The sequence below is a fragment of the Thalassophryne amazonica genome, chromosome 11 (genome assembly GCF_902500255.1).
Source record: "Thalassophryne amazonica chromosome 11, fThaAma1.1, whole genome shotgun sequence".
Classification (NCBI taxonomy): domain Eukaryota; kingdom Metazoa; phylum Chordata; class Actinopteri; order Batrachoidiformes; family Batrachoididae; genus Thalassophryne; species Thalassophryne amazonica.
The window spans coordinates 21,291,266-21,311,021 of record NC_047113.1 but is presented as its reverse complement, the minus strand read 5'-3'; the positions used below and the strand labels follow the sequence as shown (position 1 = coordinate 21,311,021).

Here is a 19,756-nt window from a genome sequence, read left to right as displayed (position 1 = left end):
ATATATTAATAATATATAGCGAATATATGATGAACAATCACGGTTGTATAACGCATGTAGTGAGGAAACGGATCCGACGCATTGCAATTATCACGGCAGTATTACGGGTGTATTATGATGCATCCTGCATGTGTTGCACGGCATCTGCATTGTGGTCATAAATGAAGTGCACTTGGGCCATTGGCATCACTATTCACACCAACAATACAGCCTCTGGAGCATTTGCTGGACTTGGACAAGGTGATTGGAGTAAACAAGCAGTGAACAGGGCGAGTGGTGACGTCAGCGGATCGCATCAGAGCGCAGCTCGTCTGAACGATTATAACAAGAAGTTAAATCTGTTATAAACACAGGAATAAATACTGTAACAGCTGCAGAGAAGAAGGAAAAAACACGCAACTGTTTTGTCAAGCCTTGACAATGTAAACCGGTCAAATAATTACCTTTTTAGACGGCTCAAAATGCTTTCTGCTGCTGCAGCTTCCTCTGATTCAGGAGGTGATTAGAGCCGTTTTCAACAGCCAATTTGCAGAATAAAATGTTTAATCCGCCATGAAATAATTATTTTATATACGCAGCATCCAGCGCAGAGCGCGTGGCAGCCGGTAGAACAAAGAACGGCGTCCAGCTGTGAACACAGTGCATCTGATTTGCATCCGCCGCAAATCAGATGCAAAGCAGACGTAATAAAAACGCTTTATTTGTGGCCAATCTGTATGCAGTCGCTACAACTTATTTTAGTTCGTGATGTGGACATGATGGGCACTCAAAATATCCATTTTACACACTGTCCCAGTGCGCTGGCAAGCCGCAAATCCCTGTCAGTTGTGGATATCAGCAGATGACGGCAAATATACGGCGCATAGATTGAGTATGTATTGTGTATGTATTGAGTATGTAAGGCAGATGTCATCCGCAGCCAAAATTTTGTGCAGCTCAAAAATCCTGGTAATGGAAAAACGTGCCTCTGCGGATAATTGCGGACGTGTGCGGGTGTCAGCCGACTCATACAAGCATGTTTCACGCATATTGAGGATGTTAAGCGAATATGAGCCAATTTTGTGTGCAATCCATACGCAAATCCTCCTAAACGCCAGTGGGACAGGGCCCTAAGGTAAGGAATGAAAGAGATACAAGAGGTGGAATTAAGATTACGCCATCAAGTACCTGGGTTTACACTCAGGGGCATGGTGAGAAGATTGACTATCCAGGAGGGACCTGGAGTAGAGCCGATGCTTCTTCGCTTTCAGAGGAGCCAGTTGAGGTGCTTCAGGCATCTCATGAGGATGTCCCTCTGGTCATCTCCCTAGATTCTTCCAGACACATCCAAGTGGGAGGAGGCCCCGGGGAAGACCCAGGGCATGGAGGGATTATATCTCTCAGTTGGCTTTGGAACACCTGGAACCCCCCCCAAGGAGGAGTAGATGGCTTGGCTGAAGGTAGGGAAGTGTGGGATGAGCTGCTTGGTCTGCTATGAATGACTGAATGAATATGCATTCAGCTTCTGGATAGTATTCAGGTTCTGTTGTGTTCTTTAGAATCACTTGAGTTTTGTTCAATATTTGCTAAATTTGGCACAAATATCTTAAATCTGAGTCTCAGTTCTATCTATGGCTGTTTTTTCCCCTTCCCCAAAACTTTTTGTTCGTCACACTTGAGTGCATCAGTGGCAAAGCCCCCAATAGGAGGTGAGGTCATATCTCAACAACACATTCATGTGTCAACACCAAACTTGGTACGTGAGCTTGTGACACTTTTGTGAGGAAGCATATGGGAAAAAGAAATCATTTAACCTCTAGGGTGTGCTGCTTGGCCCTTTACTCATTACGTGTAGCTGTATTCATCTTAGGGCATCAGTTCATACTGTATTAAATCTTTTGCCTGTAAGTCAATTTAAAGACATTACTTTCAAAGCTGAAACTACAAACTTCAGAAATGCTCTGCTCTTAGTGTAAATGAACATTTAGCAGTCCTCACTCTGAGGTGGCCAGTGTCCCACCTGATTCTGCTTGTTTTCTGTGCACTCACGTGTCAGGATTCTGGTTCTTGTGGAGTTTGGAGACATCATCTTCTAACGCTGTCAGTCTGTAGTCACTAAGGAAAAGTATCAGTGTAATAAAATGACCACGGTCAAGCAGTGAGATGACATTCACTTTTTGGATTTTCACACTTGCTCAAGATGTGATGGGTTTTGTTACAGCTGTCTTAAACAAAACCTGTCCTCCAATAACACTATGTAACACAATTTTTGTTCCTGGCTTTTAAGTGTTATATTTCAACTGCTTATGTCTAAAGTCTGGAAAAATGACTACATTCAGCACAAACTTTGATTTTATTATTTTTTTTTTTACATTCTAAAAAGTTCTAAAAGTTTCTTGAAATTTCTAGATAATTCTGGAAAATTCTGGACAGTTCTAGCAGTTAAAGAATATTCTAGAAGACTACTCAGTAGTAGTGAAGGCGAATCGAGAATATTCTTGAAAACAGACAAATTTCAAAATATTGTCCTGATCGCAGAAGCAAAGTTTCTGTGGAATAACAGCTATTTTCTATTTATTTAAGACATAACAGGTTAGGAAAACACACTGTGTACCCAGGAACAAAACAAAAATAAAAATTTGATACATAGTGTAATAAACCATAAGTAATTTAAAAATTTGCCAATAGATACATTTTGTAGAACTTTTAAACTGAACCAATTTCATACAATACGTAACTGCATTCCTACCTATTTTTTTTGGCTGTGTTCTCTTTGTTTTGTGAAAGTGTTTGTGCCGGCCAAATATCCCAGAGAGCGTAAACTGTCCTTCACTGCAGCCATGACAGCAGGATTTCACTTGATGTGAAGATTAACTGGGATTATGGTCTCTGCGCTGGGGGAGGGACACCCTGCCAATCCTCACAGACTGTAGGAGTGTCAACGGTGGTGAGAGATGTTACAGGACCACACAGGTCCATGAGTGGTCTTACATTTTCCATAGGTCTGTCAATAAATATGTGGAAATTTACTGCATCTTAGTCCAGTTAATTTCATCTGACAACATCTGACATTTGGAAGAAGGCCCAAAAAGACACTTTGCTTGTTTATTACTTCAGCTACAGCAAGTAGGATTTAGATGTGTTTATTAGTGTGCATGGAATATATTGTTCATAACCACCTGTTCATCCATGCATACCTGCAACAGTGGATCAGTGTGTTTTCATAAACCTGGAATGGATAAAATACTAGGATCGGGCACCTCATGGAGGCCACCATGTTGATACAGCACCCCGAAAGGGTTGTATTTACTCCGCCTTTTGCATTTTGCAGTATGATGAGAAGAATGAAGAAAAAAGAAGATGAATCAGTGGTTGCTCCCCTGTACACAGGCAGGCTAAGAAGTTTAAGAACCCTCATTATTAGGAAATGGATGATCATACACATTGTTTATCACAAGAAAAGGCGAGGAGGTATTAATACAGAGCAGAGCTTTTCTGTACAGTTGAGTCACTTTTCTTCAGATGTGGCCCCAATGACCTGTGGAGTCCCTCAAGGCTCCATCCTAGGCCCTATTCTTTTTCTTTTGTATATCTTGCCACTTGGTGTTTTTGAAAACATCAAATTCCTTTTTGTTGCTTTGCAGATGATGTCCAGATTTACTTGCCACTAAGGTCGATAGGTAATGACTCAATGTAGCCATTATTTGATTGAATTTTCTAAATCTTAATCCAAAACAGAGATCCTGTTTGGAGGAAACACTTCCACAGCTTGCTCTGCTGATATCCTGAGCTCCCTGAGTTCTAGCATTCAGTCCAGTGTGAGGAACCTTGGGATGATTTTTGACAGCCATTTTAAATTTGATACGCACATCAGTGCTGATGTTAAAACAAGCTTTTTCCAACTCCGTCTTTTAGCCAAGACCAAGACCTGTTTTTCTAGGATGGACCTTGAAAAGGTTATCCATACCTTCATTACAAGTAGGCTAGATTATTGTAACTCCCTGTACTTGGCTTGGACCAGTCCTCTCAACCACCTTCAGCTCATTCAGAATGCTGCTGCTTGTCGTCTCTCAGGCAAGAAAAAGCGTGACCATATCACGCCAGTCTTGGCCTCTCTCCACTGGCTCCCCGTCCGATATTGCATTGATTATAAACTTCTCTTAACTGTTTTTAAAGCCCTTAAGGGTCTGGCCCCTATGTACCTCTCAGAGCTCCTGCTTCACTACACCCCAACCAGAGCTTTAAGGTCTTCTGACCATCTGTTGTTGAAGGTGCCAAAAACTAGACTAAAGTCTAGCGGTAACAGGGCCTTTGAGGCGGCTGCCTTTGGAACAGACTCCCCCTTTATATTAGATTGTCCCAGAACATAAAGACTTTTAAATCCTCTCTAAAAAACACTTCTTCTCCCTGGTGTTTCATAAATGAGCAAATGCAAGCTCTATGTTTTATTATTATAATTATTATTTTTAATCTATTTTTGTATTTACTTATTATTGGGTGTAACCTGGTGCCCACTTCTGTACAGCACTTTAGTTGACTGCTGTGGTTTTAAATAGAGTACCTTGATTGGAGAGTGGCGTCAACTCAGAACATGGCGCCATTTTGGGTTCAACTGCGCTGAGCTACTGAATGAACCTTTAATGTTTTCAACATTTTTTAAAATCATTTAACCACTTACAGCAACACATCCAGGTACAGGTGCTAACAAAATAAATATAAAAACAGTTAAGCTATGAAAATTTACATAAATTTAAAATTCATGATCATTTATTGAATTAATTTAAAGCCTGATTTATATGCAGCTGCAGCTCTGTAACTCCATGACAGTTTAAAAGTTCTCCGTCTCCGGATTATGCTTTATTGTGGACTAATTTGACTCTCAACAAGTTTTTCTTTCTACAATCATCACCTCCAAAACAAAGGTAACTTCGTGCTGTAAATGTGATGCGGACTTTTCTGATCCATTTATCAGCGTGCGTGCTATATAATATGATGGGAGACAAAGGAGTTAAAGCATAAAAGTGTCAAATCTCAGCCTTTTGTGTCTGATTTAACAGGTGCACATCAGGCTTCAGGTTCCAGTCTGAACACGGTTTTAAAAAAATAAACGGTCAGACTTTTAATCACAGAAATGACTCCGGTCCCACTTTCCTCAAATTGGTGTTATCTGTGTGCGCACTGCAACAAATCTAATAAAATATGATGAGAGATGAAGGATAGAAAGCAGCAAAGTGTCAAATTACAGCCTTTTGCTGTGTCTGATTTAACAGGTGCACATCAGGCTGCAGCTCCGAGTCTGAGCATGATGTGAAGAAAATAAACAGTCGGGCTTTTAATCATGGAAATGTCTCAGGCCCCACATGCGAGGGGTTTAATGGAAGTACATTGCGACTGAACGGGATATTTTATCCGATGAGAGGGAAAAATCCGCTGTACAAAATCTGTTATATACGATGTTTATTACATGGAAAACAATACAAAAATTTTGGGACTATTTTTGTCCAGTGACTGCGAACATCTGGTTTATACGACAACGGTTTAGGTGAGTTTTACTGTACATGGGGGTGAACAATAAATTTACCTTGCAAAACTTTGACGATGATGTTGGCTTCCATCCCACAAAGCTAACTTTATTTTACCAAATTTTTCTTCTGTTAAGATCTGAAGGGAATCTGTACATCTTGAAGCCCTTGTTGTGTCTATTTGTGCCTCCCAATGCACAGCATCCCAGCATTTTCAGCAAATAAATAAATAAAATAGCTGGATTTAACTCCATATACTATTTTGAACCCAAGATGGCCCTGTGAGTCACGTGACTGATTTTTTTCAACTCATGTCGCCACTCTATCAAGGCACTTTAAATGTGCTCTAGAAATAAAGTTTGAGTTGAGTTTTGTGAGTTCACAAAAGAAGTGATAGTGTGAAGAAAAACAAAATTTGGATCAGGGACAGCATGAATCTGCAACCTCACCACAAGAAGGTACTGCAGCCGTCTGGATGAGGGTTCTTGGCAGGCGTGTTACATATTAAAAGCACAGGACAACTGCAGTAGAGGTGGGTGGTACTGGGAATTTTGGTATTGATCCAATACCAAGTAAATACAGGCCCAGTATCGCCGATATCGATACCGATACTTTTTCATATTTAAGCTTTATAGATCCAAAGGATTCAAAAGACCAAGGATAGAATTTCACCAAACATTGTACGTGACAACAAAGTACAATCAACATTTTTGTTTAAAAAATATCACTCAACACAACTTAAAACAAAATCTCTTGAGGTAGAGGGCTGACAAACCACAATACAAGGGTGCGCTGCTCTGTGTTGTGTGACAGTGCAGCGCTGCTCTTACAGACACAGAGTAGACTTTGATGAATCTGCGTGCACCGCAGTCAGTGTGTGCGGGAGAGAAAAAAGCTTGGGTATCAACCTTTTTACACAAGGATCGTTCAATATCAATACCAGCGTTGGTATCGATATTAGGATCGATCCGCCCACCTCTAAACTGCAGACTGTTCGAGCACAGCAACAGCGTGGCTCCTTTATTGCGTGTTAACGCACACTGACAAACACGAGCGGGGGCACAATGCCCGCAGAGTGCCTTAACTGAGAGAGTGGCGTCAACTCAGAACATGGCGCCATTTTGGTTCCAGTTTTATAGAGCGCCAAATCACAACAGAGTCGCCTCAAGGCGCTTCACACAAAACAATTCATAAAACAAAATAAAATTAATTAAAAGATTTAAAAAGCTCAATAAATGTAAAAAAAGTAAAATAAATAAATAAAAAGTAATGTAACACAATATGCCAGTATTCTAGCCATATGACACAAAACAAGTGTGTCTTAAGTCTGGACTTGAAAGTCTCAACAGAATGTGACTGCATTATTGATGCAGAGAGATCATTCCATAGAACGGGCTTGATAAGAAAAAGCTCTGTGACCCACAGACTTTTTGTTCACCCTAGTGACAAAGTAATCCTGCATCCTGCTAACGCAAAGCCCGGGCCAGTACGTAGGGCTTAATTAGATCAGCTAGGTCGTGAGGTGCCAGTCAGTGAACAATTTCATAGGCTAGTAATAGAACCTTAAAATCTGATCTCACAGAGACAGGAAACCAGAGACACCAAAATGGGTGTAATGTGGTCAAACTTTCTGCTTCATGTCAAAAGTCTGGCAGCAGCATTTTGAACCAACTGGAAACCCCTAGTGCTCTACTGTAGTAACCCAGAAAATAGAATATTGCAGTAGTCTAATCTAGAAGAGACAAATGCATGCATTTGGGTCTCGGCATCAGTCATAGGGAGGATGGGACAAATCTTTGCTATATTTCGCAGGTGGAAGAAAGCAGTCCTCGCAATATCTGTAATGTGGAGGCCAAAGGACAACGTAGGATCAAAAATTACACCAAGGTTCCTCACTTTGTCCATATGATGTATGACACACAAAAACGAGGCTAAGCACTAGCTGGTCATATGCCGATGTCTTGCTGCTCCAACATTTCAGTCTTATTAGAGTTTAAAAGTCGGAAGTTACTAGACATCCAGCTTCTCACTGATACAAGGCAATCTTCAAAAGATTTTATGTGGATGAAATTACCATCGACATGTACAATTGAGTATCATCAGCATAGCAATGAAAGGCAATCCCAAAATGCCACAGTATATGCCCAAGGGGTGCTATATAAAAAGCAGGGGGCCTAAGACAGATCCCTGTGGAACCCCAAATTTCATGTCACTAAGGCTGGAGGTAGTGTTACTGTACAAAACACTGTGAGAACGACTGGATAGGTATGACGTCAACCACGCAAGGGCACTTCCAGTAATCCCAAAATGATTCTCCAGCCTATTGAGTAGAATATGATGATCCATTATCAGAAGCAGCACTGAGATCAAACAGCACAAGAACTGTAGTGGTGTCCGAGTACATTGCAAATAGAAGATCATTCACCACTTTAGTGAGAGCTGTCTCTGTGGAGTGATATCTTCTAAAGGCAGACTGCAGTGGCTCAAAAAGATTATTCCCAATAAGGTGGTCCACAAGGTGCCGTGAAACCACTTTTTCCCTGAATTTTAGGGCAAAATTGGTGTTCTGAAGAGGTCTCCCATCCAAGTACAACCAGATCCTGCACTGCTTAGCTTCTGAGATTTGATGGGATCAGGCTTAAACAGAGCAAACTGCGTAAACAAAATCCCATATATACGGTGTTCATTGGAAAACAATACAAAAATACTGGGACTTTTTTTTGTCCAGTGACTGCGAATATCCGGTTTATATGATGACGATTTAGGTGAGTTTTACTATACATGGGACTGAACAATAAATTTACCTCTCAAAACTTTGACGAGGACTTTTGTCAGCTTCCATCCCACACAGCTGACTGTGGTGATATTTAATTAAAAAAATGTTGTCTGTTTATACATTATGTTGATTTGTTGATTTCCTTGGCGGAGGTAATGTTTCCCATGTATATTACGTTTTCGGTCGCGTTTGTTTGTTTGTCTGTCAGCAGGATAACTCAAAAAGTTTTGAATGGATTTTGATGAAATTTTGTGGAGTGGTTGGAAATGACAAGAGGAACAAGTGATTAAATTTTAGTGGTGATCCGGATCACGATCCGGATCCCGATGCTAACGCGTTAGCGTGTCTATGGCATTTTCAATGTTAAAAGTTAGCATTAAGCACTTGCAGCTGTCATCACATTTGGGTGCATTTGTTTTCAAATTGTAATATTTCTTAAATTTATTTTTGTTTATATATTAATAATCGTATGATTATTATATACAATTTTAAAGAAAGAGACAAAAAGAAATAGATCACTGTGCCAAGGAAGGAATCTCTTTAGGGTCAGTGACCCTATGGCCTTGTTTAGAGAAGTGTTTCATTAATGTTAAAAAAAATAATATATTTGCAGTTTAGTTGAATAATAAATTTAATTTTGTCTCTTGTTTTTGTCTATAAACACATGCAATATCAATATCTGCGCTCAGGCGACAGTAGCTTCTGGGAAAGGTGCAAGTTGCAATAAACTGTGACGCCAAGTGCTAAGGATACATGCTATCCAGTCACAGCAGATGAAACTTTTTTTTTTACTATTGAGCAAACTTCATTGTTAGACTTTTTAGGTTCAGTGATTCCACGGCGTGTAGATGTTATGGCGTCAGTGACCCCATGACCTTGGCGGAGGTTTCTCTGAGTGCTTCTAGTTTTAATTTTTCCATACAGTTTTATATCGGGTGTGACCGTGGAAACAAAGTGTAGCGCCTCTTTCAACACGGATGTATTTTCATGTGACGCAGCAGAAGCGCCATTCATGCTGTCAGAAATCAATGTTGGAGAAAACCACGACGCGCATATCATTTTAAAACTTTCAGCTACATTCATTTGTTGATAACGTCTATCTGTGGTTCGGAAGTTCTTCTGTGTGTTACGAGTGTCACGTCTATCATTTAAACAAAAACAGCTGAAGGTTGCTGTTATTTGGCTAGCTAGGCTAAGGCTAGGGCAGTACGTCAGTCAAATCGGTCCTTCCGCCGCCTTTTGACCGCTGGACGGACTGAAACATGACGAGTTTTGCCACTGAAATGTTTTGTAGGGTGGACAGGGTGTGCAGACATCTCCCCGTGGTCCTGAACGCCGTCCTGGTCTTCTCCATCACGGGGGAGGTGAGCTACCTGGTCGTGGTCGAGGCTTCGCTGGAGGCGCACCAGAAGCAGACCGACTGGTTCAGCTGGTGGAAACTGGTCCACCTGCTGGTCCAGTACTTCCTGCTGGTCAACATCTGCTGGAACGCCGTCCTCTTCCTCAGAACCAACTCCAGCATCAAGGGGGTTTTCCTGGGAGGAGAAGGCGTGGGCCAAGGCTGGAGGTAATAAAACCACCTTTCAAAAGAGCTAGACCCCTGATCTGTGAGAAAAGAGATCAAGTGTCGAATTTGTTTTATATATATACATATATATATATATGTGGGTGAGTGTGTTGCTTTCCTATTTCCAATCCCTCAGTAAAGAAGCAGATAAGGTTAGCTGATGATAGCACACTGATCAGACACAAAGGGCCATGGGGCGTCTCACCAAAATGAGATGTGTCTCGCCCCCCTCCAGACTTCCAGCTTTCACTCACACAGCCCCACCGCCGACCACTGGGGCACCAAGAGGGGCTCGCTCCCAACCAGGCACATGTCAGTCTGGGTGCCCCATGCCCCACCTCCCTGGAGGAATTTCATTCATCCAGGAACACCTTGGGTGAAAATCCACACATTGTATCCAATCACAGTGCAATGTCTGTTGTTACAAATCGGCCAATTATTGAGTATGACTCAGGAATGCTCACACTTGTCTTGAGGGACTGGAGGTACGGAAGCACATTGTACAGAAGGTATAAAAAAGTAATAATAACAGACACCTGATCTTGAAATTATGATATCAGGATCTCGTAAATATGAAATCTTTCTTGTAATTAGGAGATAGGGATCTTTTTTTTTTCTTTTTTTTTGTGAATGCAATGTGCTTCCATAAGTTTTCTTCTGCGTCTTTGTTTTGATTGTAAACTGTCTTAAAATTGAGAATAAAATGGGATTAACGCATTTTACCTAAAATGCAGCTCCAGCCTCCATTTTTTTTTTTCAGTATTAAGCCTCAAAGTATCAATATGAATTATTTTTTTATTTGTTGGTAAGTCCACTAATAACACTCAGCCTTGTGTTATTCATTCATTTAATTCACAGCCTGGAGCCTATCACAGTGGTCATTGACTGAGAGGTGGAGTTCGCCCTTGACAGGCCGCCATTCTGACACAGGGCCGACACATATTGACAGACAAATACATTCTGCGGTCAATTTAAAATCACCACTTCACCTGACCTGGATGTCTTTGGAAGTGGGAGGAAGCCACAGGGAGAACATGTGAAAATCACACAGAAAGGTCCAGGTTGGAAGCGAACCGGAGACCTTCTCACTGCAAGGCAGCAGTGTTAATTACAAAGCCACCGTGCTGCCTCCCTTGTGTTATTGTGTCGTATAAAACTTTTACTTTAGAAACTTAAAAATAAATGCAGTCACATAGAGGACAAAAGTGCCAGAAATTTAAAAAAACATCTTTGTTGGGGGGAATTAAGAAAATCTTGCACAGAGCTTTGCCTCTTTCTGAGACACAACCTTTGATGCAGTTCCATACATAAACCGTGAATTGCTATTAGTGTGGCACACGTTGTTATTTAAAGTACTCAGTGTCACCGTTCATGCACTTTGTCGTAACCCTACGTTTTTATCTTGTAATTTGTCAGTTGCCTCCTGTGCAGCATTGATGCTGTGATGTCCATCTTTAGCTCATGAAATTGACCCATTTCATAGGGCTCCAATTCAGTTACATTGTTTGTGTGTTTGGGGCAGGGGGGGGTGGGCTGTCATGCTTCCAGCAGCAGTCAATTCACAGCCATGGGACAGAAGCTGTGTTTGACTCTGGTGCAAGCTAAAAAAAAATACTGAGCTAAAATTGATGAAATCATTCTATTTGCCGTTAATCAGTGAAATCACCTGGTGATTTCTTTGCCTTTTCTGGAGTCAGATTGAGAGTTATGGTCCTGAAACATGTAGTCGATCAATCTCATAGGATGTATGGGATCTATATCGGAGTGTTTGAACCCCAGAGTGTGCTCGTGGGTTGCAGGACATTTTGTAGTGGGGAGGGACAACATTTGGGATCTAAGGGATAGGTGGGTTGTCAACAGTGTAATTCAATATACTTTTTGTTTTGTTAGATCATTAATGGGATTTATTTTCGTCATGAGCAGAATGCTGAAGTGTGGCAGATGGTATGATGTTTGCATCATGTGAAGCAGACCTTTTGGCCCCAGTACACACAGTAAATAAAAAGTCTTAATCTGACTTGTTGCATCCTTTCAGACAGATTCATCATCACAGCCCGACGGAAACTATTGTCCACATAAGATGCCCTAGTTTTGGCAGATGAACTGTGGAAATACTTTAAATCCTTATCATGGCAATTGCTTGTGATTAACCAAAGCAGGAATGGGGCTGGAGCCTATCCTAGCAGTAATGTACAGTTCTGGCAAAAATAGTTCTGGGATCATCCCCAACCACAAATTCCATCGTTCTTTAATTGTTTCCGCAATGGTTAGTACATAACCTGGGTCATCGCTTTGTCTTCCAACATGGTACATGTGTGGAGTTTGCGTGTTCTCCCTGTGTCTGCGTGGGTTCCCCCAGGCACTCCGGTTTCCTCCCACAATCAAAAACATGCTTATTTAGAGTCTGCTCCTTTCTCGGCCCCTGACCAAGGCAACGTCTTTACATCTGGAGTTGGGCCCCAGGCGCCAGATTGTAACTGCTCACTGCTCCTAGTGGTTGAATTGTGTCTAATTGTAATTAGGATGGGTTAAATGCAGAGGACAAATTTTGTTGTTTCTATAAATATAATGTATGTATGTGTGTGTACAATGAAAATAAAGGCTCTATTCTATTCTAACAAATGAAGTTACAAACATCATTTTAGTCAAAGTTCTGACTGCTCTGAGATAATGATTGTTGGCTATATTTCCTGGCAGAGTGATATGCAATTTCTTAAATCAATTTGGACCCAAACAGCTTTTAATGTTAATAATTAATATATGTAATTGCCTGGAAGTAGTTAAAAGTTGAGGTTTGCGGTGCCTCAGTTTAGAGATATAAAGATTTGGACCCAGCAAGGGATTGAAATTGTGGACTTTGTAATCCTGTGGTTATTGTCATCAGAGTGGGTTGAATTGATGGACACAGGTCTGTTTCTTGTGAATTGTGTGCGTTCATAGTGTGGGAACTGTCTGTGTTTTCTGTCTGCTGTCAGTGCATTGCACCCGTTAACTGCACCCTGCAGCCACTGACCAGGAACGGGAACCAATAAACCAATAACTGAGAAAGAGCTAAACTGGTTTCTCAGATCGCATCTTTTGAAATTTCTTGGTTGACAGAAATTTCAGAAAGACTGCAGCTGACATCATCTGTGAGATATTTTTTGGGGGGCAAACAGTTTGAGACGTAATATTTTTTCCTTCACGTTTCCCACAGATACTGTTATACGTGTGAGACACACACTCCGCCACGCTGCTCCCACTGCTATGACTGCAAGGTGTGTGTGCTGCGCCGGGACCACCACTGCGTCTTTTTTGGCCAGTGCGTGGGCTTCCGTAACTACCGCTACTTCCTGAGCTGCCTGCTGTTCATGTGGGCGGGGCTCCTGTACGCCGTGTTGATGAATGTCGAAGTCTTCATGGTCATATTGAAAGAAGGCGTCACTATGCACAGCCTGCTGCTGCTGCTCATTCCCTGGATCATGCTCGTTTCAGGTTGGATTTGGTTTCTTCCATCCTTATTATCATTTTTGTGTAGTGTATTCATATCAGTTGTATTTTAGGAACTTTACAAAGAAAAGTAAAGAAAGAAAATTATTAGGCCAAAATTTTCCCAAGTGTTAATTTTTCACATAGCAAGGACTTTTTAACACAGCATTTCTAAACATCCTAGTTTTATTTTGGATGCTTACATCATTTTACTTTGCACACAGAATCACATTTATTTCACAGAAACTAACAGTCATTTGTTGTCGTTTTCAACAATTCTCAGACATGACTCCTGAGGAATCCCAGCCCATTCTTCTTTGGTGATATCTGAAGTTCTTCCAGATTTCATGGTCTTCTGGCATGGACTTTGGGCTTCAGTTCACCCCACAGATTTTCAGTGGGATTCTAGTCAGGGCTTTGTGCAGGCCAGTCAGTAACGTTCACTTTGGTCTGCTGGAGGTAGTTCTTCACCAGGAGCGATGTATGTTTTGGGTCGTTGTCATGTTTGAAGACAAAGCGATGACCCAGACCCAGATTTTCTGCTGACTGCATGAGGTCTTTTTTTTTTTTTTTTCTTCTTTTTTCAAAATCTTCACATATCCTTTTTCCTTCATGATTCCTTCCACCTTGAGGAGATTCCCAGTTCCAGACACACTGAGGCATCCTCACACCATAATAATCTCAATGCTGTGCTTCACCGTGGGGAGTGTTCTTTGGGGTAAATGCCTCACCTTTCTTTCTCCAAACATAAGCAATGTCTCTATCCAGCTCTAGTTTCATCTCATCTGATCACAGGACACACTTCCAGTATGCGTAATCTTTGTCCAGGTTGTCCATAGCATACTTCAGTCTGGTTTGAAGGTGTCTCTTCTGTAGGAGAAGAGTTTTTCTTGGTCTGCACCCTCACGGTCCATTTCTGTCCAGGGCTTTAGTGATTGTCTTCTTTGTCTTTGTCCAATCCATCATGTCTAATCATGTTACAGGTATGGACGTTGACATTGTTTGACTTTTACTTTGCAGACCAAATGTTCAACACAGTCAAAACTATTCCATTTGTTAATCCTCTTAGCTCAACTAATAAATTGCACCATGTTTTGCCAAAATTGGAGGAACTTTAACTTTTGACCGCTGTACAAACTGAAATTGATCTTTGTCACCATTTTTGCAGTTTTGACCCCATAGCTCTATAACATTCAGTCACAGATAGTCAACTATACCTTTTTGGAATCTTTATGCTCAGACAAATAATATGGTGTAGTTTTCAATATGATTGGAGCATCTTTTTTATTTTGACCCCCTGTGTAATTCTTCAATTGCCCATTGAAAATTCAAATGGAAAATCGTTTTTTTTTTTCAAAAGAGTAATGTCCTCGATGTCAAAAGAGTAATCTCCTTTTTTCAAAGGAGTATTTTTCCTGAATTTGTTGCTTCTATCACCATTTGCAGGATGGTTTAATTTATCTGCTACACTATTCAACATGCACAGTGAAAACAAGGGAACAGCCAAAAGGACGTAAGGCCCCCTGACACTTGCACGACTTTGATCCATGTACTTGCACGCACTCTGCCGTGCACAAGAGTAAACTCGTCTTAAACTCATTGTAAACCGTAGTAAACTGTGCGCAGCTTCGTGCAAGTGCTCAAATTTTTTTTTGAAATGTTCAAAATCTCCATCACGCATTAATTACGTGGGATCGTCACGATGAAGTGTGTGCAAGTGCGCGGATTAAAGTCGTGCAAGTGTCAGGGCACCTTTACTATACTTTGGAAGATAACCCTCAATTTTGATTTTACAAGCTTCCATCATTACAAAGTTAAAGCACATTATTGCACAACAATGAGCTAATAATTTTGACCCTGGTAGTTTTTTGTCTTTGTGAAATAAATTGACTGCATTGATATAGCACTTTTCCATCTGCATCAGATGCTCAAAGCGCTTTACACATCAATGCCTCACATTCACCCCGATGTCAGGCTGCTGCCATACAAGGCGCCCACTACACACCGGGAGCAATAGGGGATTAAACTTAGTGATTTTCTCGTCAGGCGGGGATTTGAACCAAGGATCTTTTGGTCTCGAGCCCAACACATTAACCACTAGACCATCACCTCCCCTAAATAACTTTTCTATGTGCAAATTAAAATAATGTAAGCATCCAAAATTAAACTGATTTTTAGAAAAATAACTTGTTCTGATTAGTTACATTTCATTGGGGGGGGGTTAATGGTCTTCTCTTCATCTGTACGCTGGCAATAGATTGTTTCCCCCTGAGGTGTGTATTGGTGATTGACCTGAAATAAGCATCGTAGGTTTTCCTGAGATCAGGAGGCTGATCCTATTTGAAATCAGTTTTAATTGGTTTTTCCACATTGAATATCCGGTGAAACATGTCACAGGTAGGAATCCCATGAGTTTTAATTCTATTTTTAAAGCTATTAAAAATAAATAAATAAATTACAGATATAGAGAAACACCATGTTGTGGGATTTATCTTGCAAGCGTATGCACATGTTTGTGTGTGTATCCATTTCATTGGGATGTCCTTTTGGAATACATTCTCTCACTGGCAGTGAATGTAATATGTACTTGTTAGCACAAAAAGGGCTGTGCCCGAAAAATTTAGAGAAAAAACGTGCCATATATTGATTTACTGTCTTTTCCCTTTTTTAATGATTTAATTGAATGTTTCACACCCAAAGTTTTGTTTAGGATTTTTGACTTTTTGTGAACCTTATGTTACTGTTAAAATGACTGTAAAATTTCTAATTTAAGAGCATCCAACCAAAATCTCAAATATAAAATAAGTGGCACAGCAGGACTACTTATCAGTGGATTCCTACTAAATGTCCTATAAGAACAAAACAATAAATGGGATTTAAGAGAAAAGTCTTCTGAAATTACTTTTTTTTTTTTTTTTTATCAGATATTTGAGAAGCTGTGTTTTCCTAATTGCTGAAGTTTTCATTTTAGGTGTTTTCACTGGTGGCCGTTGGTTCTCCTATTCAGTATGCGATGGATCATAGAGATGCAATCAGTGTAGGAGCTGTTCTCAGCATGAGTGTAAATCTAATCACAGCTGTTGCCTCTCCTCTCTTACTAGGCCAGGTGTCAGCACGCGCCTTCGCCTTTGCTTTCATCGCTGACGCTTGCGTGCTGGGCTTCCTGCTGGTGTCTGCATTCTTTTTCTTCCATATATTCCTGCTCCTGAGGGGACAGTCAACTAGGGAGTGGTACTCATCGCGCCAACCCTACAACCTAGGAGTCATGGCGAACCTGCATCACACTCTTGGCCGTCACTGGTACCTTTGCTGGCTCTGCCCACTCATTCCATCACCTCTACCTGGAGATGGTATCCACTTCCAGGTCACAGGATCACTGGAACCCACCCGGTAACAATAGAGTGCCTGAACGTGAACAGGCCAGTCAGCTCTGATTCAGTGGTGGAGGGTTAAAGGTGGAGTTAATGACAACAAGGACGATCACCTCTGTTCAGAAGGCTTAGGAAGTGAGACTAATGTGTTTGTATTTGATCTGCTATCAGGTTTAAATATTTTCTGATGTCTTTATAGTGTGACATCCTGCACTGAAAGAAAAAATTTGAATGTTCCTATGAAAACGCATCCACTTTATCCTGAAAGTTTCTATACTTAGTGAGGGTGGTTTTTTTAATTATTATTTTTATTTTAGAATATTACGCAAAGTGAATTTTGAAATGCCAAGCACTGAAAATTACTTAATGAACAATTATTGATTGTAGATGGGAGGCTCTAGTGACGGGACAGATGTCAGTGTATCTAAACGTAGTAGCCACGTTGGTTCACCTGCATAAACCTACAACCTCCACAATTGATTTGGGGAGTCTGTTGTGTCATACAGCAGACTATAGATCAGACCTGTTGGGTTTGATTCCTCATGGAAGCATTACCTTTTATATCTTCATATCAAATGTGCCCTGAACTGTGTTGTTTCAAGTTTGAGAGAGGTTTGATTCAGGTGTTAGGGTTAATACTGTTGAATATGCTCGAGCGGTGCTGATCAGTATCATCGTTGGGATTTTTTTTTTATGAAGTAAATGTTAAAAATTGTTGCTTACAGTTGTTTGAACAGCCTTTCTCTATTGACTAATTTGCTGCACTAAGTGGGGAACTTGGAGTGAGGTGATATTCATAAAGATGTCTGCTTTGTTTGATTTCATTTCCATGTCAGAAATCCAACTGAAAAGTCAGTGTGAATGTCTGAAATTTCATCCTGCAGTTGAGTGAATTTTAATAAACTGGTGTATGATATGGTGAATATAGGATTTCAGTTGAACAGTCAGCATACTGCACTTTAACAGTTCTATGGTTCCAATATCTCCGTTCTGTTAGAAGATTAGAGGTTCCATGCTATCAGTATGTATTCGAGTACTATAGAGTACAATTGTATTGTGCAAAATGTGTTTACTCCATTATTAAATTTATTACAGTGTCTGTTCATCTTCTCTTTCTGATTTGTATGTACAAATTCTGATGTAACTTTACAGTCTGCTGGCCTTGAAATGAAGTGAAAATGTATAACTCCTTGTCTTGTTGGTGCCTTTGCTCATCTTACTCCAGTGTTGTTTGCAGCCAAGAATACTGTTTTTGTAAATGTTTTTATTTTTACAAAATTATTGTTTTTCTCTCCACAATTTCTTTGCGAAAATTAGATTGTTTTAATAAATGTTTAAGGGTTTGCTTTTGTCAATTGTACACTCATCAACTCAAGACCAGCTGTACCGCCCTCAATGAAATTTTGCAAAATTTAAAAAAAAAATTGATGCGGACGGGGATGATAAACTGGGTTTTTTTAAATTATTTTTTAATGGGTCCATAGTATTTGGCTGGAAGACCACTTTGCTGGATCAGAGGCTGTGTGAGTTTCTCCATGTAGAACCAACCCAGTCTCACGGCAGTTTGTGGCGGCATTATGAAAAGTACATTTAATCTATGGGTTCGTGACAGGGACATGAAAACGAGACACTTCATGACAGGGACATAAAATATAGGATGATTGGGGGGAGGGAGTTAGGGTTACGGGAGGGTAGAGACTAACGTTATGGTTAGAGTTAGGAGAAGGGGAGGATTATAAATAAAATTTGAAAACTGGGTGCTTTCCATGATGGGGGCACGAAAATAAACGAGACTGGGCTGTGTAGAACTGGAGTTGCATCAGGTATAAACATGCCAATCCATTGCTGATCTGTGCTGGATTTGGTGACCCTGAACAAGAGCTGTAATTCTCATGCAAAAGAACTGTATGACATCCTTCAAGTAAAGGTTAGGCAGGCACAATTTTTTGTGTTCAAATGTTCCTTGAGAGAAATGTTTTATCTTTAATTTCTTTCCCAAAATTTTGGACTCCAGTATAACGTTAAGTCCTGTGTAGACCTTGATCCTCAGAATCCACAGCTTGAAGTCAATGAGTCTATGACTGTCCCTTTATGGGTGATTCTTAGACTACGGGCACTTATGTCCTTTGATCATATTGTATGAAAAACAGAAAAAAGGGGAAATTTCACACTTTTATAGTTATCTTTACAATGAAAGTGTGTTAAGAAATTTGTTCTAGTAGTCTATGATGACTTTTTCACCTTTTTTCCAGCATCATTATATGCAAATATTGCCGTTTTGTGCTTGTCCCACACCCAGACTTTTGATCTTCAATGATAAAAATGAATGGTAAAGCAACGTTTTTTCTAATGTTTTAAAATATCTCTAAATAAAATATCAGTAAAATAATCAAAACATAATTGGGGTATTCAATGTCATACAACTGCTGTGATTTTTTTAAACAAAATGTAGTTGTCCCACACTATTGCCGTAATTTCCACCACAACACTGTAATGTCCCCTTAAACAGTTTGTATGAAAGATTGTTTGGGTAGTTTCTATGGAGATAAACAGTGACATCAGAGCACATGTATATAGCGCCAAATCACAACAAACAGTTGCTCCAAGGCGCTTTATATTGTAAAGCAATGGTGTGGTGGAAATTACATTTACAAGGCCAATAGTGCCCGTAGTTAAAGAATCACCCAGACCATGATATCAGACCGATGTAGATTTTTCCCCAGCGAACGTCCATACCCATTTACAGCTGGATTAACTGAGACAATGCAGATGGAGTGTCGTGTTCAAGGACATAGACGTAGCATTAGTGGGAATCAAACGTTTGTTTGTAACCCAACTCATCTCACTGAGCTACCTGCTCATGGTTACAAAAGAGATGGTTAATTTTTAGTAGCTTTCCAAATCTGCATAAAATTCAGATTTCTTTTTTTTTTCTTTGTTTTTACACTGTGACAGATATGTATGTCTGTGAGCTTTTCTTAAACTATTCTTATGAGATCATAAAGATTTAATGGGAAAGAAGAATTGTAATTGATATCATCTCATGGCTTCGTCACTAAAAATTGTTTGATGC

General features: G+C 40.3%; 1 protein-coding gene across 1 annotated transcript; it reads left to right on the top strand.

Moving 5' to 3' along the window:
• Positions 1-9,285: 9,285 nt before the first annotated feature.
• zdhhc24 (zinc finger DHHC-type containing 24) lies at positions 9,286-17,785 on the top strand. The gene is made up of 3 exons (XM_034182012.1): positions 9,286-9,844; positions 13,041-13,318; positions 16,414-17,785. The coding sequence occupies exons 1-3, from the start codon at positions 9,540-9,542 to the stop codon at positions 16,704-16,706; spliced, it is 876 nt and encodes a 291-aa protein (XP_034037903.1). The 5' UTR covers positions 9,286-9,539; the 3' UTR covers positions 16,707-17,785.
• Positions 17,786-19,756: the final 1,971 nt, after the last annotated feature.

What these genes read in the sequence shown, in the direction of transcription:
- zdhhc24 (XM_034182012.1), top strand. Translation starts at nt 9,540, where the DNA reads ATGACGAGTTTTGCCACTGAAATGTTTTGTAGGGTGGACAGGGTGTGC. An exon ending in GGCGTGGGCCAAGGCTGGAG is followed by an intron (nt 9,845 to 13,040) that starts GTAATAAAACCA and finishes CGTTTCCCACAG; the next exon opens with ATACTGTTATACGTGTGAGA. An exon ending in CTGGATCATGCTCGTTTCAG is followed by an intron (nt 13,319 to 16,413) that starts GTTGGATTTGGT and finishes CTCTCTTACTAG; the next exon opens with GCCAGGTGTCAGCACGCGCC.